The sequence below is a fragment of the Salmo salar genome, chromosome ssa24 (assembly GCF_905237065.1).
Source record: "Salmo salar chromosome ssa24, Ssal_v3.1, whole genome shotgun sequence".
In the NCBI taxonomy this organism is placed as follows: domain Eukaryota; kingdom Metazoa; phylum Chordata; class Actinopteri; order Salmoniformes; family Salmonidae; genus Salmo; species Salmo salar.
This window is the reverse complement of record NC_059465.1, coordinates 29206450-29229124: the sequence shown is the minus strand read 5'-3', so window position 1 is coordinate 29229124 and position 22675 is coordinate 29206450. Positions and strand designations below refer to the sequence as shown.

At 43.1% G+C, this 22675-nt stretch overlaps 1 protein-coding gene across 4 annotated transcripts; it reads left to right on the top strand.

Annotated features, from left to right (window-relative positions):
• Nucleotides 1-431: 431 nt before the first annotated feature.
• On the top strand, nt 432-20239 carry LOC106585698 (fibrous sheath CABYR-binding protein). Of its 4 annotated transcripts, XM_014172205.2 has the most exons (13): nt 432-673; nt 3393-4046; nt 7756-7803; nt 10876-10920; nt 11721-11945; nt 12142-12183; nt 14021-14119; nt 14250-14336; nt 17256-17360; nt 17458-17481; nt 18950-19102; nt 19207-19279; nt 19374-20239. In XM_014172205.2, the coding sequence occupies exons 1-12, from the start codon at nt 629-631 to the stop codon at nt 19267-19269; spliced, it is 1590 nt and encodes a 529-aa protein (XP_014027680.1). In that variant the 5' UTR covers nt 432-628; the 3' UTR covers nt 19270-19279; nt 19374-20239. The 4 variants fall into 4 exon arrangements, with proteins under 4 accessions (XP_014027680.1, XP_014027681.1, XP_014027682.1 ...); XM_014172206.2 differs by lacking the exon at nt 17458-17481; XM_014172207.2 differs by lacking the exon at nt 3393-4046 and having other exon boundaries at nt 459-673.
• Nucleotides 20240-22675: the final 2436 nt, after the last annotated feature.

Below are 22675 nucleotides of genomic sequence, written 5' to 3'. Positions count from 1 at the left end.
GCACGCATGCTCATCTATGATGTTGCTCAGATTATTGCAATCGATTTTCATTACTGAACTCGGAGACAAACACACTTCACAATATATGCCTACTCTATTTCTCCGGAGCTAAAATCCTGTCATGAGCAGTAGTTTACACATTTTCTAAATAGAGACGCATAAATAGGACACAACGTGAGGAAGACTAGGCAGCCAAGCCAACCGTGAGTGAGACAACATTTGGTCACAATTTCAAAATTCAAACATTCGAACTCGAAAAGGGGGCAGGGTACGTTTTCTGAACCCGTCCAAAACGATGGAGTTACATAACTTCAGAAAACAACGCCAGTTTGTGGGCAAGGCAAGCCCACTCGATGCTAATCAACCAAGGGGCACACACACCCCTCTATCGTCAACGCCCCCTCCACGATCTCCCTCCCCGATAGGTCCAGGCAGAGATGAAAAAAACAACAACAAGGGCTTTAAAAACATCCACATTGTTCCGTCCATCAGTAACATCTGGTCATCCAACCGGGGTACTGTGGCTACATTCTCCTGTTTTCCGGCGCATTTTTTATTCTCCTCCATCTCCGGGGAGGACAGAAATCAAAGTTTATAGTTTTTTCTTGCGTGAACCCACAACGCGAACATGCCCAGCAAGAGGAAGAAGAACAAGCGCCGCATGAGAAGGGTGGTAAGTGCGGACCACCTGGGCTCGTTCAGTGTCTCAGTGTTGTAGCTAATCAGGCCAGTGGTTCACAACCAGGGGTACTAGGACCTGGGGGTACTTGGCCTATCAACAGGGGGTAATTGAGAAGACTCATGAGACTATTGGCCAACTGTTAAAATGCACATGAGGAGTACTTCAGGGGTACTCTGGGCAGAGCAAACTTCAGTTGGTGGCACAGTAACTGAAATGGGTTGGGAACCACTGAATTAGGCTATGATCACCTGCGATGTTTGGATGGAATTTGCGCTCCATGTTCACATCCACTCAGGTAATTGAAGTTCATTGAACATTTCATCCATTAAAATTATGCAATTTCAATGGATGAAATGTTCAATGCACTTCGATTACTATGTGTGTGTGTGCGTGTGTTTATGTGTGTGTATATGGAATGGATGAAGGATCGGTACCATGGATGAACAAACCTCATTGTATGCTAACTAAATTGTTTTTCAAACCTAAATTACTTCAGTCATGCATTTTTAAGCCGAGTGGATGCATGTGAAGAAACCACTGCCAAAATGTCCGTCATACATGCCTAACATAATTTCCAATCCATCCATTCCAGTCCACCCAACTACATGACGGGCACACATTGGTTGTGGCTCGCCGTTCCTCTCCTTGCTGGCTTTCCGTTCCTCTCTATGCGGCGCGGTAACACAGCGCGCTGTTGGCAATGTTTGATAAGGGCCGTGCATAAAGTTTGATCTCGCTGTGTATGCTTCTCGGCCAAGTAGGTTATCTATAAATTGTTATAAACAATCAATGACGTGGTCATGCTGGTTCGTAGAGTTTGTCAATTGAATGAACGGTTTATCACAAGCACGCAACATCGGCGCAAATTGCGCTCATATGCAGTGGTTGCGCTCGAAGTTTGTGGTTGCAATTGCTTGGTCAGTCATTGGGCATAAACTGTCACCTATTCATTGAATTGTCGTGAGCGGAGTTATAGCATTTAACGTACTGGTCGGATTAGTATAACATCTTAATTGTATATTCAGAGGTGGAATGGCAATAATTTACTATTTTACACAAGCACATATCTTGCTCTGCACACTCTGTACCTGGGGTTTGGGTGGAGGGCGGCAGAGCCTTTCCTTCATGGGGGGGGGGTCGATGGGAAGGGCCCGAGAACATGTGCCCCCCCTCCATTTATACCATGATCACCTTATGCAACAAAGGGCCACATTTCTCCAATGTTACCACCTCGCAATGTGTATTCTTCAATTAACATTAATTAATTAGCATGTATATTCAACAAATCATTTAGATGTTATCCAAGGCTCTTTCATAGGTCTGCCGTAAGTCAGTTAACATTGTACATGCACTACACTTAAGATCCCTTGCAAATACTTCTCAGTATGGTGAGAAGCACCCTCCCCCCTAACTCAAACCAAGGCTGTATTGGGTAATGAATTTTATGCATGCCATGGGCCTGTGCAATCTTTGAAACCTGTCACAGAAGCCCAGATAAAAACTTATCCCAAATCCTTATCACCTTTGCATGCTCAAGATATCCATAGATGGGCATGGGTGTCTTTGATATTTACATGGATGATATTACTAAAGAAGTATGGTGAACAGTAATGTATAATATGCATTGACATTACTAAATAAATATTGTGTACAGTAAAATTTGGAAGACAAGATGTCTATAAGAAAAATATATATATATATATATATATATATATATATATATATATATATATATAACTTCCATGCACACTGAAATCTGTATCATGTTATGTAATTATGAACCTAAATGTATTGTTGATGTGTATTTATGTGAATGATTTGATAGTAAAATTAAAATGTGAAACTTCAATAAAGATCTTTTTTTAACAAAAACAAGACAGCAGGGGACTCTCTTGCTGATTGACGCTCCGATCACTAACTAGGGCACATGTTCTGCTTCAGTGCTTTTCTTAACTTGTGCTTTTTACATGTGCTCCCCTGCCCCTTCAAACAAGTCTCTCTAGTTTCTTTCCAAAGGATGACGATGTTTGGTAAATGGTTTTAAGACTACTTCTATTGACTGGCTCAACTCTAAATCGTACCAGTGCGAAGGGGCGGGAGGTGTTGTTTTGACTGACAGACCAAAAGGCAGAGCTGTTTTTTTTATGTACACTTACTGGGCTTATGCGCTTGGTGGCTCTGTAAACTCTGCTGGCTGGCCGGGCCTCTCTCGCAGCTAACGAGGCATAGGGTGTGATTATAACATGATTATAATAAGATTGATGTGATTAGTTCAGTCTGCCCTGCGGGGCCCCATCCCTAGCCCTGAGCCCTGCTGACTCGCAGGTTTCGGTCCCGCCTGACTTGACGTGTCAGAATCACTCGGAGTCAGACAATTTACCACCATTATCCAACACGTTTTGCCCCCCCTCCCCCCCCTCTCCGCCACATTGATTGGCACCATAGCCCAAAGGTTTAGTCCTCTGTCCTCTCTGGGAAAACATGTTTGTCCTAGTTTGATATTCCTGGTATTTCATCGAATAGAATAGGCCCTCTCCCCTAAACTCCAAACTAGACAAGTAATTCAATAACAAACAGCCCTCTGGCTGGATTACCTTCAGCAACCTCTACTCATCTTTTTTCTCTCCATCTCTCACTGTTTAATCAAAGCAGAGGGATTCATAGTAAAGTTCATCAGACACACTTCTCTCTCTGTCTTTGTGTTGAGCAGCAGGCCCAGAGGAGAGTCCTTGAGGAGCAGCATTCTACTGGCGCAGGCAAAGGAACCCCAGGAGTGGCTGCCGTGGCACCCCCTGAAATATTAAATTGTCCCCCCCTTCTCCCACCCCCTCCAGTAGTAAAGGTTCCAGTCGTAAAGCCCCCTGAAATATCCAATTGTCACCCCCTTATTCCCCCCACTATAGTAGTAAAGGTCCCATTCGTACAGCCACCGGCCCCAGTCAAAGTACCAGAGCCTGAGCCTGTGGTGGTGGTGGTAGAGCCTGAAGTGGTAGCAGCTGAGGTTGAAGTTGAGACCCCAGTCGAAGCTCCAGTGGAGGTTGAAGTCGAGGCCCCAGAAGAAGTCCCAGAAGAAGTCCCAGTCGAGGCCCCAGAAGAAGTCCCAGTCAAGGCCCCAGAAGAAGTCCCAGTCGAGGCCCCAGAAGAAGTTCCAGTCGAGGCCCCAGAAGAAGTCCCAGTCGAGGCCCCAGAAGAAGTCCCAGTCGAGGCCCCAGAAGAAGTCCCAGTCGAGGCTCCAGAAGAAGTCCCAGTCGAGGCTCCAGAAGAAGTCCCAGTCGAGGCCCCAGTTGAGCCCCCTACAGATGAAACTGCAGCAGGGCAGGAAGTTGAAGAAAGCATCATTCCAGAGACTGAGCCAGTAACTGAGGTAAGAACCCGCTCTCCCATTTTGAATTTGTTTGGGAAGGATATGGGTTCAGGTGGTTTCTGACGTGTTGGGCATGGACTGGGATTTTTTTTACATTTCTTTTCACAAGTGACATAGTTTCTGTACTTAACATTAAACCTGCACCCAACACTTGAGTAAAGTTCTGTCTTTGCTGTGCAAAATGGTTCCCTGGTTGATTTGCTGTGCAAAATGGTTGCCTTGGTTGCTTTCTATGGAAATGAGATGAAGTAGCGTGAGCGTGGTGTTGAAAGGAGATGGGGGGGCAGTAGGAGAACAGCATGTTCTATTTAACAGAGGCTGTACATGTACAGGAGTGTGGGCAAGCCCCTGTTGCAGTCACTATACATTAACCTTGTCTACTGTAATTTGTCTTGGATGGATTTGTCTGTTCTAAAACTGATTTCACTTGTGTTTTCCAGAAGATTGTGGTAAGAGTAACTTAATAACATGAGATTACTTTCTTCTAAAGCTGTTTTAAGGTTTTCTAATGAACCAGGTTAGCTAACGCTTTCCCCTACACATGACTGGCGTTAGTTCAGTTGCTATATTTTCTAAAGTTCCTCCGATGCTGTAGCTATGACCACATATGACGTGTGTGCTGACGTGCTCTCACATGTATGTGAGTCTGTAGCGAGGGATAAGGGGGTGGTTATATATGATGATGGACTCACGGTCAGCCGATAGAGCTCCACAGTAAAGTACCAGCCCCTCACTCCCCTTGCAGGCTCTGAGGGCCCAGGCGGTGTTCAGCCCTTGGATCCCCGCCCACCCAGCCCTCTTTTCCTCAGCCCTCTTTTCCTCAGCCCTATGCTGCTGTGCTCACCGTAGACATGCCAGAAACGCCTTAGACACACACACACACACACACACTTTCATAAAAGTACTTTGGACTCACGCGCACACATAGTGGGTGTGTTATACACACTCGGTATCCGGATAGTTTTATTTAGTTGGTAAGATTTGCACATCCTTGAACTCTTAACATAGGAGCACTGAGACACTGCACTCGCCCAAATCCATAAGCCATAGGTGCTGGTAGAGAAAGGCTTGACAGTTGGTGGCTCTGGTCAGTCAGTCGGTTGCGGTTTCTTCACGATGGGGCTCATATTCAGCTGGCTGAGGGGGCCAAGGCCCCTAGACTCCACACCCCTACTGGACGTCACCGTAGAGACACAGGTGAGCCCCTCTCTGATGGGGGGTGTGGTAATCTTATCCTGGAGGGAGGGGTGGGGCATCTGAGACCAAACATTTTGTACCAGGCAGCTTTCTCTCTTGGCTCCTCCTCTTTCCTGCTCTTCCCCTCTCGTGTGCCCACTTATGGGGCCCCTAGAGAGGTGCACTTTCTGTCTGGCACCTGTTGTCACCTAGTGCCTCTGCATGATGTCCCCCCACCCTTGAGCCCTCCACCTTTCTAGTGCCTGCCTTCCTGGGCTGACTGAAACAAGGCATTTGTTATGAAAGGTGACCATTTATCTTCTCCGCTTCACCCATCTCTCTCTGTCTCTCACATGTGGAAGCATTTACCACATAGGAAGCTTCTCCAGAATATAACACGAGGCTAGCTCTCCTATATGTGCTGAATCATTTCTCTATTTTGTTCTCCAAAAGTTCCCCTCCATTGGAATTGGAGTGCCATTTAGCTCTGTCCGGATTTCTGTAGTAAATGTCATTGTTTCATTTTTTTACATTGTGGGTATATTGTTCCCTAGCTTCTACAGCAAAAACAGGAACTTGGCTGCTAGGAAGGAGGAGGAGGAAGGGGGTGTGTACTAGGAACATTATGTCCATAATGTTCTCTGAAGGGGTTAAACTGTGGTCTGTCTGATAGAAAGGGCTGCACTAGGATCAGTTTTGTACATTTTAGTGCGACAGAGCTGCGATCAGACCAGTTTGGTACACAGTGTTCCACAACAGCTAGGGATGGTAGTAGCGGCTGTGGCTATGTGAATATAGGCTGCCAGTGGAAGGCCTGTAGCCCACAGTCTCTTCCTCCCTCTACACAGCTCTACCCGAGCTATATATTTACTTACCTGGAGCTATAGGCTACGTGCTTGTTCAGTATAGTTATGGTGGCTCCTTTAAAGGTCCCTTCAACGGATCACTTTTAGACCCCTTAGTAACATAACGTGCTAGAAAAATGCTGCTGACTTTTTCTGTTAAAGGTCCCCAAAACACACACATCCCTGGGATGCTCGTCTTTTCAGTTCGCTGCAGCTAGCGACTGGAACGAGCTGCAACGAACACTCAAACTGGACAGTTTTATCTCAATCTCTTCATTCAAAGACTCAATCATGGACACTGTTACTGACAGTTGTGGCTGCTTTGCGTGATATATTATTGTCTCTACCTTCTTGCCCTTTGTGCTGTTGTCTGTTCCCAATAATGTTTTTACCATGTTTTGTGTTGCTATCATGTTGTTGTCATGTTGTGCTGCTACCATGCTGTGTTGTCATGTGTTGCTGCCTTGCTATGTTGTTGTCTTAGGTCTCTCTTTATGTTGTGTTGTCTCTCTTGTCGTGATGTGTTTTGTCCTATATTTATATATTATTATTATTATTATATATATTTTTTAATCCCAGGCCCCTGTCCCCGCAGGAGGCCTTTTGTTAGGCCGTCATTGTAAATAAGAATTTGTTGTTAAGTGACTTGCCTAGTTAATTAAAGATGAAATAAAATAAAAACATTTAACTGCCCATTTGAATAGAGGTATAATTTCGGTGTTTGACCATGTTCTCTGAGGATTGGTCAATGTGGAGGTCGTGTATTAGTGTCATCTGCTGTGTTGGAAATGAGTAGGGGTGTTTTGTTAACGTGTTATTCTTGTTCACTTGCTAATGGAACACTATCTATCTCCCTCCAATAGGGTACCCATTTTAGACAGGCTTTTTTCTGGCCTGGTTAGTGTCATTTGTAAAGTAGCATATAGACTTTATGTAGGAGGGTATGCTCCAGTCCCAGAAATGGTAAATAATTTACAATCTCTGCACAAATGATGTGCTGTAGACCGTGTCAGTATTGGTCAACACACCTGATAGCACAGTGTGTGTGTTCAGTACCAAGTGTGCATGCTGTGAATTACACACCGAGGTGGAGAGATGGACCATGTGGCACAGAAGACAAAGGCTTGGCAGAGGGGAGGGGGTGAGGGCAAAGATGGTTTCCTCGTAACCTCCATCTTGAGCCATCAATAGATATTTGTTCTCTTTTCTCTGCCTGCTATGGAGAGAGGGAGAGAGGAGGGGGGCGTGGCAGATCTCTGGCATTATGTAATTGGCTCTAACGTTACTTCGTGTTCCATACCCCCCCACACACAGACTCCTATGTAGCCGAGACAAAGCCAGGACTGAGGGAGGTGTGTGTGTAGTGCACCCCTAGTGTATTTTCTAAGGAAAGGTTTATGATCTCTGAAAGTATATTTAGCAAAACCTTGCATTTTTTACACATGAATGAAAAACATAACAATTGGGCACCCACCACTGTTTCTAAAATAAAATGCCATCATGTAGTTGTATTAATTATTTAATACAGAATTTAAATCTGAATTGCTTAATCCTAACCTGATGTTCCAAACCGGATGACTGCTGCTCTGCCACTCCAGTATCGGGCTAGTTTAACTTTATATCCATTTGACTATAGCAGTCAGTGAAATGTATATTCATAACAACTCCTTTCTCTCTACTTCTTCCAGGCCATACCCATTCCTGAGGCCCCTGTGTCAGCTCTTGCTGAATTTAAGGTAACCCCCCCCCCCTTACCCCCCCTCCAATCAACTCACTGAACTCTGTTCCTCAACTCGCTGAACCAGTCATGGAGCCTCTGGGCACCCTGAAATTCTCCCACAAGTCATCTGCTGTTGCTCAAACATGGCTCTGGTTGAGCAGCAGGGTCTGAACAAAGAACAAGCCTGTCTACAGAAAGGTGTTCCTACATGCAGCTAGCAAAAATACATGGAAATGTCTGCTCTGTCCAAAATTACAACCAACTTATTGCAGCATTACCACAAAAATGGAAGAGGCAAGTAAGGAACTTGTCTGTTAGCCCTGCGTTAAAGACCAACATTAGATAAAGAAAATTGTTCTATAAAAAATAAGTATAGCAGTTTTATGTAAGGACCAAAAAATGTACAGATGTGACATACAGATTGCAAAATAGTTGGGAAGAGATTTTTGATGTACCGATTCCATCACACTTGGTTTATAAACAGATACACAAAACGACGCCGGATGCAAAATGTTAATTATTATACAAAATTCTTGCAACCAATATAATGTTATATATATGGGGGATACAACCATCCCAGCTTTGCAGATCTTTCTGCGAAGAGACAGAATCATTAGATAATTTTGATTTGGTACTGTCCATATGTAGTTTGTTTTTGGTTGCAGGTTCAGGAATGGCTGAAGAATTGCAACATTTACCTGGAGTTAACTCTGCAAATAGCACTGCTGGGTGGTCTGGAAAGTAATAGTCAATCGATCAATAATATAAATACACTCATAGCAAAAGTGTTTATCTTTAATTGACAATCTCTAAACTACAGTATGAGAATAGAAAGAAACATCACAGCACAGTTGAAAAATTCTGAAAGTATTCAGGCCCCTTGACTTTTTCCACATTTACATCAGTATTCAGACCCTTTACTCAGTACTTTGTTGAAGCACCTTTGGCAGCGATTACAGCCTTGAGTCTTCTTGGGTATAAGATTGGCACACTTTATTTGGGGAGTTTCTCCCATTCATCTCTGCAGATCCTCTCAAGCTCTGTCAGGTTGGATGGAGAGCGTCGCTGTACAGCTATTTTCAGGTCTCTCTAGAGATATTAGATCGGGTTCAAGTCCGGGCTCTGGCTGGGCCACTCAAGCACATTCAGAGACTTGTCCCGAAGCCACTCCTGCGTTGTCTTGGCTGTGTGTTTAGAGTTGTTGTCCTGCTGGAAGATGAATCTCTTTGCCCCAGTCTGAAGTCCTGAGCACTCTGGAGCAGGTTTTCACCAAGGATCTCTCTGTACTTTGCTCTGTTCATCTTTACTACTCTCCCAGTCCCTGCCGCTGAAAAACATCCCCACAGCATGCTGCCACCACCATGCTTCACCATAGGGATGGTGCCAGGTTTCCTCCAGATGTGATGCTTGGCATTCAGAACAAAGAGTTCAATCTTCGTTTCATCAGACTAGAGAATCTTGTTTCTCAGTCTGAGAGTCTTTAGTTGCCTTTTGGCAAACTCCAGCTGGGCTGTCATGTACCTTTTACTGAGGAGTGGCTTCTGTCTGGCCACTCTCCCATAAAAGCCTGATTGTTGGAGTTCTGCAGAGATGGTTGTCCTTCTGGAAGGTTCTCCGATCTCCACAGAGGAACTCTGCAGCTCTGCCAGAGGGACCATCGGATTCTTGGTCACCTACCTGACCAAGGCACTTCTCCCCCGATTTCTCTGTTTGTCCGGGCGGCCAGCTCTAGGAAGAGTCTTGGTGGTTCCAGACTTCTTCCATTTAAGAACGATGGAGGCCACTGTTTTTGGAGACCTTCAATTCTGCCGACATCTTTTGGTACCTTTCCCCATATCTGTGCCTCGACACAATCCTGTCTCTGAGCTCTATGGACAATTCCTTCGACCTCATGGCTTGGTTTTTGCTCTGACATGCACTGTCAACTGTGGAACCTTACATAGACAGGTGTGTGCCTTTCCAAATCATGTCCAATCAATTGAATTAACCGGAGGTGGACTTGTAGAAACATCTCAAGGATGATCAATGGAAACAGGATGGACCTGAGATCAATTATTTGTCTCATAGCAAAGGGTCTGAATACTTATGCAAATAAGGTATTTGTTTTTTATTAGCAAACATTTCTAAACCTGTTTTCGCTTAGTCATTACGGGGCATTGTGTGTAGATTGATGAGGAAAATGCTTTATTTAATCCATTTTAGAATAAGGCAGTAACAAAATGTGGAGAAAGGGTCTGAATACTTCCCGAATGCACTGTATTTCAGTAACACTACTAAGAATGCAAGATGCCAACGCGAGGAACCCCCAATAAAGAACTGCCCATTCCACACTGGAACATAGTTGTTCTTTGCAGTCATTAGAGGAAATGTTTTAATTCCATTAAATGTAATTGAATCTCCCAGAAGTGTTACTGGCCTCAGCTCTTCCTTCCTATTTTGTTTATTACAGATATCACATGTACACACAGCAACGCCGATGAGTACCTTGACAATGAAGACTGTGACTGATTTAATATATTTTAGAATAAAGCTGTAACGTAAAATGTGGAAAAATTCAAGGGTTCTGAATACTTTCCGAATGCACTGTATATGGCAAATAAAAAATCAAAACTGGATGGTGTTCAGAGATAGATGGGAGGGGTTGAGGGTAGCTGAAGCATGAGACTAAAAACAAACAAAAATAACTAATGTATAATATACTGTGTCCATAAAATGTATATAGTATGTAAAGCTGGAAGTTGAATCCATTAGCTTAGTCCAATTAGGGGAGGGGTGGTAGGGTTAGGGAAAAATAATAAAGTACAAATATATATATATATATATATATATATATATATATATATATATATAAAGATATATATAGATATATACACAATTGCATTGACAGAAGCCACAATCTATTTGCATTATTAAATCTGATCCACACCCTTAAATAAAAAAAGGTGTTCCTACTAGTATGACGCATTCCTCCCACCTTTTCACTACCAGTGTGTTCAACAACTTCCTCTCCTTCTGCATTAAGTTGGACCATTAACGGTACTCTTTATTTTATAAATATGTACACTAACTCCTTGTTGTCCCTATTCAGGTCCAGGTCGAAAACTACGTAGCCATTACCACAGAGATCGCACAGGTAAAATATTACCTTTGTCACTAGTCTGTCACTGTTCAATATTAAAATAGTATAGTGCATGCCATTTTAGTCCAAGTGACACTGGGCCCTGTTTCCCAAAACCATCGTTATTAATGTTGCACTTGAAAACGTTAGTAATTTAATGCCTGCCTCAGACCACTCGTAGAACAGCTAAGTGCATCGTAGGATGCTTTTTCCCCCCTCCGGTGTCACTTTACACAGAAGATCTCCACTAAACATACAATCACAGGGTTTATCCATCTCTGTTGAGTTCTATTTATCTACTTCTAGACTACTGTCTGTAATTTCTCAATATATTTCATGATGTGTAGCCTAATGTGCGCAATGATGAATTCATGGATTTTTATTGGGTAAGCATTAGAATTAGCCACCTCAATATTTACACCCGTAGGTGGTAATATTGCTCTAGGAGCTGATCAGTCATCTGTAGTGTGAAATAATTATAATGTTATGGTAAGATTTGAATAGAGAAAGCTGATCTGAGAGCAGCGCTCTCTTTTGATCCTATCAGTATTGGCACATGCTCCAACGATGCACTTAGCGACCGCTCTCTCTGAGGGGTGTTTTGGGAAATGCATCTTCGGCCGTTGTAAGAAAGATGCATCGTTAAAACACTCGCAAGCCTAAGTTCCATCGCTATCGGGAAACCGGGCCCAGGTGCAAGGTAGAATCTGCAGTTAATCTAAGGTGTTTCAGTAGTAGCCTACTGTGTGTATATCAGCCATACTGCCCTTGCAGATATTGATGTGGCGTTTGACGGTGTTCCACTGCATGTTTAGACTCATGACGAGCCGTGGCTCGAGGCTGAAGTGGAGGCTGAAATAGTTGACGAGGTCCAAGCGAAAGTAGAGGCAGTAGTTGAGGAAGAACCAGAGCCCGATCCCGTGGTCAAGGCCGAAGCTGCCCCAGTTGTAGAAGCTGAACTTGAAGAGTCGGGAATCAAAGACGGAGACAATCCTATCGTCAAAGCTGAAGCCATTCCTGAAGATATTGATGTAGAAAAGGTGCTACATCTCTCTGCCTCTGTTGAAAACTCAACTCCAGCCCTTTGTGTTCTGTTACGTGATGTTGTCTTGTGTGAATGTGCATGTAGTGTGTGGTTTGCTCTGTTCCTTCCCTTTTCTCTTAAACAGCATTCAGAAAGCATCTGATCATTTTTTTTCTTTTAGATGTTTTTCTTCTAATTTCTCCTCTTTTCAGCATGAGACTGTTATGACAGAGGCACCTGAAGAGGTTCCAGTGGTAAGCTGACATTTCTTACTACATTGAACAAAAATATAAACGCAACATGCAAGAATCTCAAAGAATTTACTGAGTTACAGTTCATATAAGGATATCAGGAAATTGAAATTAATTAATTAGGCCCTAATCGATGGATTTCACATGACTAGGAATACAGATATGCATCTGTTGGTCACAGATACCTTAAAAAAAGGTAGGGTCATGGATCAGAACCAGTCAGTATCTGGTGGGACCAAAATTTGCATCATGCAGCGTGACACAACTCCTTCGCATAGAGTTGATTAGGCTGTTGATTGTGGCCTGTGGAGTGTTGCTGGATATTGGCGGGAGCTGGAACACGCTGTTGTACACGTCGATCCAGTTCATCCCACATGCTCAATGGGTGACTTGTCTGGTAAGTATGCAGGCCATGGAAGAACTGAGCCATTTTCAGCTTCCAGGAATTGTGTACAGATCTGTCCAGTACAGTTGAAACTGGGATTCATCTGTGAAGAGCACACTTTTCCAGCATGCCAGTGGCCATCGATGGTGAGCATTTGCCAACTGAAGTCGATTACGACGCCAAACTGCTGCCAGGTCAAGACCCTGGTGAGGACGATGAGCACGCAGATGAGCTTCCCTGAGAAGGTTTCTGACAGTTTGTGCAGAGATTCTTCAGTTGTGCAAACCCACAGTTTCATCCTGGACTGGCGTGGTTACACGTGGTCTGTGGTTGTGAGGCCGATTGGACATACTGACAAATTCTCTAAAACGACTTGAGGCGGCTTATGGTAGAGAAATGAACATTCAATTATCTGGCAACAGTTCTAGTGGACATTCCTGCAGTCATTATGTCAATTGCAAGCTCCCTCAAAACTTGACATCTGTGGCATTGTGTTTAGTGTGACAAAATTGCACGTCTTAGTGGCCTTTTATTGTCCCCAGCACACGGTGCACCTGTGTAATGATCATGCTGTTTAATAAGCTTCTTAATATGTCACACCTGTCAGGTGGATGGATTATCTTGGCAAAGGATAAATGCTCACTAACAGGGATGTAAATAAATTTGTGCACAAAATATGACAGAAATTAGCTTTTTGTCCGTATGGGAAACTTCTGGGGTATTTTATTTCAGCTCATGAAACATGGGACCAACACTTTACAGCACTTTATATTTTTGTTCAGTATCTTTTTTTTAATTGTGCAACTTCTTATACATTGTAGCAATGTGTGCTGAGAGTCGGAACATAAAATGCGGCGGCAGGTACCCTAGTGGTTAGAGCATTGGACTAGTAACTGAAAGTTTGCAAGATCGAATCCCTGAGCTGACAAGGTAAAAATCTGTTGTTCTGCCCCTGAACAAGGCAGTTAACCCACTGTTCCTAGACCGTCATTGAAAATAAGAATTTGTTCTTAACTGACTTGCCTAGTTAAAGGAAAAAAAATAAAAATAAAGTGAACATTAAACAAGAAGCACAGACAGGAAACAGAAACAATGACGCCTGGGGAAGGAACCAAAGGGAGTGACACACATACATATATATATATATATAGGGCAGGTAATCGAGGGAGTCCAGGTGAGTGATGGTGACAGGTGTGTGCCATAATGAGCAGCCTGTTGACCTAGAGGCTGGAGAGGGAGCGCACGGGACATATATTATCTAGATGCGTTCGTATCAGTTCAACGTAGGCTGGGCTTTTGAACTAGTGATCGTTCCTATTAGGAAGCATAGCTGGAGCACTTCACAAAGTTGCCACTTCTGTGTTTGCTTAATACAAACAGGAAGCAATGGTAGATTGTCACCTAATTTTTGCTTTGATGTTAAACTGACACATGCCCCAACCTCTCACCTCCCAGGAGACAGAAATTATCCCAGAAAAGCTGTGGAAGCCCGTGGAAGCACCGGTCGAAGAAGCCCCCGTAGCCGAGGTCGCTCCAGCAGAGCTCCTTGTAGAGGTATGGCTTACCAAGATATGGCATTCTCAGTCCTTTCACTTTTCTATGTAAGAAAGTAGAAATGGAAGTGAGGTTGGAGTTTGTATATCTGAACATTGGGCTCATGTGTAACTCTGTCCACTCTCTCCAGGCCCCAGTAGACCCTGTCATCAACATAATGGCTGACTTTGCCATCACAGAATCTGTTCCCGTTGCGGAGGCAGCCATGGCTGAACAGGTGAAACTCATGCTCCAATCATACCCACTCTTGACACATACAAGAGTGGGTAACCGATGTGAAATGGCTAGTTAGTTAGCGGTGGTGCGCGCTAATAGCGTTTCAATCGGTGACGTCACTCGCTCTGAGACCTGAAGTGGTTGTTCCCCTTGCGTTGCAAGGGCCGCGGCTTTTGTGGCGCGATGGGTAACGATGCTTCGTGGGTGTCAGTTGTTGATGTGTGCAAGGGTCCCTGGTTCGAGCCCAGGTTGGGGCGAAGAGAGGGACGGAACCTACACTGTTACATTGGTGCCGTGACCCGGATGCAATGTAACAGTGTAGGTTCCGTCCCTCTCTTCGCCCCAACACAGTATTCCAGATAGTAGCACATACAGTGCCTTGCAAAAGTATTCATCCCCTTGGCATTTTTCTTATTTTGTTGCATTACAACCTGTAAGTTTAAATTGATTTTTAGTTGGATTTCATGTAATGGACATAACAAAATAGTCAAAATTGGTGAAGTGAAATGAAAAAAATTACTTGTTTAAAAAAAAAAGGAAAAAAAAAAGAAAAGCGGTTGTGGATTTGTATCCACACCCTTTGCTATGAAGCCCCTAAATAAGATCTGGTGCAACCAATTGTCTTCAGAAATCACATAATTAGTTAGATTGCACACAGGTGGACTTTATTTAAGTGTCACATGATCTCAGTATATATACACCTATTCTGAAGGGCCGTCGAGTCTGCAACACCACTAAGCAAGGGGCACCACCAGGCAAGCGGCACCATGAAGACCAAGGAGCTCTCCAAACAGGTCAGGGACAAAGTTGTGGAGAAGTACAGATCAGGATTGGGTTATAAAAAAATATCCCAAACTTTGAAAATCCCACAGAGCACCATTAAATCCATGATTAAAAAATTGATTAAACCACAACAAACCTGCGAAGAGAGGGCCTCCCACCAAAACTCACAGATCAGGCAAGGAGGGCATTAATCAGATAGGCAACAAAGAGACCAAAGATAACCCTGAAGGAGCTGCAAAGCTCCACAGCGGAGATTGGAGTATCTGTCCATAGGACCATTTTAAGCCGCACACTCCACAAAGCTGGGCTTTATGGAAGAGTGGCCAGAAAAAAAGCAATTTCTTAAAGAAAGAAATAAGCAAACACGTTTGGTTTTTGTCAAAAGGGATTTGGGAGACTCCCCAAACATATGGAAGATAGTACTCTGGTCAGATGAGACTAAAATTGAGCTTTTTGGCCATCAAGGAAAACGCTATGTCTGGCACAAACCCAACACCTCTTATCACACCGAGAACCCTATCCCCACAGTCAAGCATGGTGGTGGCAGCATCATTCTGTGGGGATATTTTTTCCCATCGGCAGGGACTGGGAAACTGGTCAGAATTGAAGGAATGCGCTAAAAATAGGGAAATTCTTGAGGGAAACCTGTTTGTCTTCCAGAGATTTAAGCTGGGACGGAGGTTCACCTTCCAGCAGGACAATTTATTTTTATTTTACCTTTATTTAACTAGGCAAGTCAGTTAAGAACATTCTTATTTTCAATGACGGCCTCGGGAGAGTGGGTTGTTCAGGGGCAGAACGACAGAGTTGTACCATGTCAGCTCAGGGATTCGAACATGCAACCTTTCAGGTTACTAGTCCAACGTTCTAACCACTAGGCTACGCTGCCGCCCCATTAGCGACAATGACCCAAAGCATACTGCTAAAGCATCACTCGAGTGGTTTAAGGGGAAACATTTAAACGTCTTGGAATGGCCTAGTCAAAGCCCAGACCTCAATCCAATTGAGAATATGTGGTATGACTTAAAGATTGCTGTACACCAGCGGAACCCATCCAACTTGAAGGAGCTGGAGCAGTTTTACCTTGAAGAATGGCCAGAAATCCCAGTGGCTAGATGTGCCAAGCTTATAGAGACCTAGCCCAAGGGGGGGGAATAGTTATGCATGCTCAAGTTCTGGTTTTTTTTGTCTTGTTTCACAAAAGAAAATATTTTGCTTCTTCAAAGTGGTAGGCATGTTGTGTAAATCAAATGATACAAACCCCCCCCCAAAAAATATATTTTAATTCCAGGTTGTTAGGCAACAAAATATGAAGAATGCCAAGGGGGTGAATACTTCTTTCTTTCAGCATCTTAAGAAAACAAGTTACACATGCATTTGCATTATCTTTGACACCTATGCAAGCAGACAGTATTTCAACCACATAAAATATGCACCCAAGACAAACTGAAGTCTTATCAGAAACGTGTTTAATTATTTTCTCAGCTACCTAAACGAAAGAGACAACTACTGTAGATTACTAATGCATTCATTCTGGTGAACACTACTTTAGTCTTCTGAGCAACAAGTTATGACAAGAAGAGAAGCTGCATGTATCTAACTATAGTTGACAAATGGCCTACCAAATGTTGGAAATTATAGGCAGAAAACTATCCAAATTAGGGGTGAAAGTAGCATAAGCCAGTAGGCTATACGGTCCACTGTTGTATCAGCAAATAAATTATGGAGGATCAAACTACACAGATATAACATACTTTTTTAAATGACTTGTTTGACAATCAGATGAAAACATCACACAACACCCATATGTGAAATAGCGCCTGCACAGACCGTGAAAAACAGTAAACGGGATAAGATGTTTGCATGCCACAGTATCCTGTCAAAAATCAACATATCCCAGGGTTCATATCAGGGTTTCGCATAACCGGGATACAAGCTTCTTCGTGTTATTGTAAACGGGATATGATGTTTATATGCATCAACTAAAAAAACAGAATACTTGAGTATCCAGAATAACAGGATATTGGTGTGCATGTAGATGTGGTCACATGTTGTTTTGGCACACCTTTAATCATACAGTATGACCACCTGCTGATGTCCCCTTCCTCAAGTCCAACTGCGTGTCATCTCTGTTCAGGTGCCCGCAGTCCCAACGGATTCACTTGACGCCCTATCGGAGTTGCTGAACGACGTCACTCTAGTCACTGAGCCCGCCCCTGTCACAGCTGATAAAGTCATTGACGTGAGTCTCCTACATTTCTCTATGCAGAGATGCTTTAGTAGAGCAGATGTGACACACAAAACACACTCCTGTAACTCTGTTGTCTGGTTGGTCTCAGGAGCCAGAGTGTGAGGAGAAAGAGGTGAGAGATGACATACTTCCACCCGATTACAGGACCTGCTGGTCAGAGTTGAATCATAATAACCTAAACTTCTCATCCACTCAGTAATTTTGAATTCAACCAACTTTACTCAATCACCTTGCTATATAATAAGCCTTAACATAATCAAACACTTGGGTGTAGGCTATCCTCTCATAACTTGCCTCATTTTAAATGCTCTTGCACATTTTGGAATGTGGCATTCCTCCCCTCTCTACCATCTGTGGATCGATCCTCCCTCGACTCTCTCCTTGTGGTCTTCCTTTTTACATTCTGTTCTTTCCCTTGGTTGTGGGCTGCTCCAGCTTGTTTTGTTGCGTTGGGCACGCCAAATACTGTAGTGGGACTACTGGCTTATTTTTTACTACTCTGGATATTGATTAATTAGGATCCCCATTAGCGACAGCTAACCTTACTGGGGTCCGACACAACTAAAAATACATTAGACCAAAAAAATACTTTACAATTGTTACACACGCCTCTTGGAAGAGGGAACGCAACACCCAACTCCCCGTGGAGTGAAAGAGGTATGGGATTGCAGGTGTGGATAAGGATGACAAAGGCAGAGAATTTTACCGTTAACAGGGAATTTATTTCTTCACGCGGTAATTCTGGGAAAAAAGGGGCTGGACGGAACCAAAGCAAAGAAAGTAAAAGTTAAAAGAGCCCCCTCTCCTACCTTACATACCCACAACTTATCTATTAACGCCATCTGGCGTGCTAACCAAAATACAGGGGGTGTTCCACCCAGGTCTTAGCTAGTGTGTATAGACAGAGTACATACTACGGGTATATGTATGCCCGCAGGCCTCTTGCCTAAGCACTCCCAAGGTGCGGTCCCCTTCCCCCCTGGGAACAAATAAAACAGAATAATACAAACAAATTCAATAATCAAAACAGTCCTTTTGACATAAACATACCGCCGCAGGACCAGCTACAAAATACTTTACAAAAAGTGTCTGAGCAACAACCAACAGAACCTCAAAGAAGCTCTCCCTGAGCAACAAACAATACTGTGGCATACCCAGAAGCTATTTCCTCCTAACAAAGGAACTCTGGCTTTTAAGCTGCAGAAGGAGTCTAATTGAAGACAGCTGTATCCTTTGACGAGAGGGCGGGGTCAGAGCTCCAATTATCGATGGGGCCGACCAATCAGCTGCTTAGGACTTCAGGAAGCCATTTCCTAAAATACACACACAGACACATAAAAATCCACAACAACACAGAAACTGGGGAACGTACCACAATTTACATACATTTAAAAACATGTAATGTGTGTGCATCTATCAGTTACACATGTCAGTACATACACACAAGTAGGTCACATGGGGTAAGAAGCATTGTTGGGAAAGAGCTTGCAAGAAAGGCACTTCACTGTACTTGTGCACGTCACAACTTGAAACTTAGTGGGGCGCTCAACAACATTGACTGTCTGCGTTTCCTTTCACAGGCTAAAGAGGAAATTGAAGCCCAGATGGAAATCGAGGCTAAAAAGGATGCCATAGATGAGAAGACGGTCCTTGACGTCATCTCTGGAGATTTATCTGCCCCCGACTCTGTCATCTCAGAACTGCAGTGTCACACGCAGCTCGCCGCCCCCAAGGTAGGAACCTATAGCGTATTGAACTCTCCCAACCAATTGTGATCAGTCTTTAAGTATTTAAAATCAACCACCCTCTGTTCTAAACAATTTTCTTGTTATTTTAGGATATCCCAGCAGAGGCCGTGCTGAATGGACAGATGGCAGCTGAGGTGGCCATTGAGGGATAGATCTCTATGGGTGACGACTTGTTTAATCTCACTAAACACTGCGTTTGAATGCATAAGGTCTGGATTGGCATTAACATTCTGTTATTGTTCCTGTCTCCCCACAGATTTCCTCAGTCAGTATGAAGGACTGAAGAGAGCCTGACGGTGAGCCGACCAGCGAACTTTACTTTTCATTTTTTAGGGCTTAAAGGGACCGCTGGGAAATTTGACAGACATCCAACAATCAGTGCCTTTCTTGCTTGGGTTCTTACAAAAAAAATATTAAACAAGTTTAAAATGCGATATGAAGGTGGGGGAATAAGACTCTTTTTTTAAAACCAGAATGTGACAATTTGGAATAAACAAATGATGGCTTTCATAGATTTCTGTATCCCATTGCATGTATTGTAGATTTGCATCAATTGTAAATGGCATGCATTGTGTATGAATACTGTAGAATTGATGAATGTGGCAATGGCTTGTCTTCACATTTGGACCATGTTTGTATGGATGAGAGGGATTAATTCCTTGTACACGTTTCCTGTTTTAACCTGGTTTGACTCCTTTTTGCGAAGGGACAGTATCGCAGTTTGTACAGTACCATAGCTACCCCCTCTTCTCCCTATCACCATTGTGGTACTTTTGTTTTTTCAGGGACTGTATGATGACAGCTCCACCCTCTTTATTGTGTAGTGTCAGTGTGTCTACAGTCCCAAGTCTGTCCTGGGCAATGTGAAATGGTGTGTAGTTTTAGGTCCTCTGACCAGATGCTCTTAACATTTAATTACCTACGCTGCCAACTGAAAACAGAGTACGGGGCCTGTAGATCCTGTTTTTCTTTTCTAATTCTGTTTTCATAGACCATATGATGTGGTACAACCGCTGTTTGTGTTCTGTTACGTGCTTTGGAAGAGACAATGGAGTTGTCATGTAATTGAGGAGCTGGGTTGGATTTCATTCACCTTTTTGAATAAAGATGTTCCTCACCAAGTCCTTGATTCAGTTGTTGGCCTGTGTTCTACATTCCTTAGTAATCATGTTTTTGTTTGTTTTAACACATTCAGCTTGAATTCCACATTAGCATAACGTTTGAAACTATAAATACTTCCAGGCAGCTGAAGTAAGCACATTTTGTGGGATGGAATACAGTTGTCATTGGCTCATGATCCTTTATCAATATTTAATAGTACCACAATCTAGAAATGTTGTGATCACACAGTTGGAGAGTGTTAACATTACATGGCAAAGCATAACATACGGGTATGTGAACTTGTTACTTTACCAAAGTGAGACATAATTACAACCAGGATTTCTGTCTGAAACCTGTTCAGGAAAAACTCCAGGCTCTAGTCCTCTGCTTCTAGGATGTTCAATTAGGAGACTGGAAGCATTTGACTTGTTGGGTGATTTATGAATTATTTGGAGGATCTCCCCAGATCCATAGATGTCTGCTACTTCGGCTGTGTTTACACAGGCAGCCTAATTCTGATCTTTTGACCAATTACTGCCAAAAGACATGATCTGATTGGTCAAAAGTCCAATAAGTGGAAAAATATCAGAATAGGGTTGCCTGTGTTAATGCAGCCTTAAAAGGATTCTTCGGGATTTTGTAACCGAGATTAACTTCCCCAGAGCCAGATAAACTAATGTATTTTTGTATCTCTGTTTGCAGTTTGAAGGAAGTTGCTAACTAGCGTTAGCGCAATGACTAGAGGTCTTTGGTAACAGTTAGCATGCTATTACCATAGACTTCCACTCATTGCGCTAACGCTAGTAAGGTTGGCTTCATGGCATTTATTACTATGGTCATTAAACACATGCTCCGGAACTTTGGCAACTAGTATATCTTTTTTAAACCTCCCATTTTGGGCTGGATGTGTCAATATGTAGTTCATACATGTATAATCTATGAGCAGTATTACTGTCTTACCTCAATTAGCCACAAAATCCCTAGTTTGAAAGCGACTGTTTTATTGATCTGTGCAGCGCCATTTTCCCAAAAATGTTCCTCATGTGGGCCAGCCCCATAGAAATTCAAATTCCAGCCAATCTGCTTCAGCCCCTTGCCATTTGAGTGACAGCTAGAAAGATGCGCACACACAGCAGAGCGCGACAGAGAGCAATGACGTGGTGCACATATCTGCACGTATGTGACGTAGTACACAATTTTAGGGGACCACTTTTGGCTCGTGAGCGCTATATTCAGAACTACTGGCTAAAAACGATACAAAACTGAAATAAAATCAGCGATCCAGAGTAAAAACTATAATTTAGAAATAGTAACACAAGAAGAATAAAATACACAAGAATGAAGCTACAGTATATACAGGGAGTACCAGTACCAGATCAATGTCCAGGGGTACGAGGTAGATGTGTACATAAAGGCAGGGTAAAGTGACTAGGTATCAGAATAGATAATAATAACAGTAAGAATAATGAACAGAGTAGCAGCAGCATATGATGAGGGTGTGTGTGTGTGCGCGTATGTGAATGTGTGTGGGTTTTGTGAGTGTCAGTGTAGTGTGCATATAGTTTATATACAATGCATTTGGAAAGTATTCAGACCCCTTGACTTTTTCCACATTTTGTTACATTACAGCCTTATTCTAAAATGGTTTAAGTCGTTTTTTCCCCTCATCAATCTACACACAATACCCCTTAATGAAAAAGCAAAAATAGGTTAGACATTTTTGCAAATGTGTGTGTGTGTGTGTGTGTATATATATATATATATATATATATATATATACATATATATATATATATATATATATCACATTTACATAAGTATACAGACCCGTCACTCAGTACTTTGTTGAAGCATCTTTGGCAGCAATTACAGCCTCAAGTCGTCTTCGGTATTACCCTACAAGCTTGGTACACCTATATTTGGGGAGTTTCTTCCATTCTACTCTGCAGATCCTCTCAAGCTCTGTCAAGTTAAATGGGGAGCGTCATTGCACAGCTGTTTTCAGGTCTCTCCAGAGATGTTCGATCAGGTTCAAGACCAGGCTCTGGCTGGGCTACTCAAGAACATTCAGAGACTTGTCCCGAAGCCACTCGTGTTGTCTTGGCTCTGTGCTTAGGGTTGTTTTCCTGTTGGAAGGTGAACCTTCGCCCCAGACTGAGGTCCTGAACTCTCTAGAGCAGGTTTTCATCTAGGTTCTCTCTGTACTTTGCTCTATTCATCTTTCCCTCGATCCTGACTAGACTCCCAGTCCCTGCCGCTGAAAATCATCCCCACATCATCATGCTGCCACCACCACGCTTCACTGTAGGGATAGTTCCAAGTTTCCTCCAGACGTGACCCTTGGCATTCAGGCCAAATAATTCTGTCTTGGTTTCATGTGACCAGATAATCTTGTTTCTCATGGTCAGAGCCTTTTGGTAAACTCCAAGTGGGCTGTCATGTGCCTTTTACTGAAGA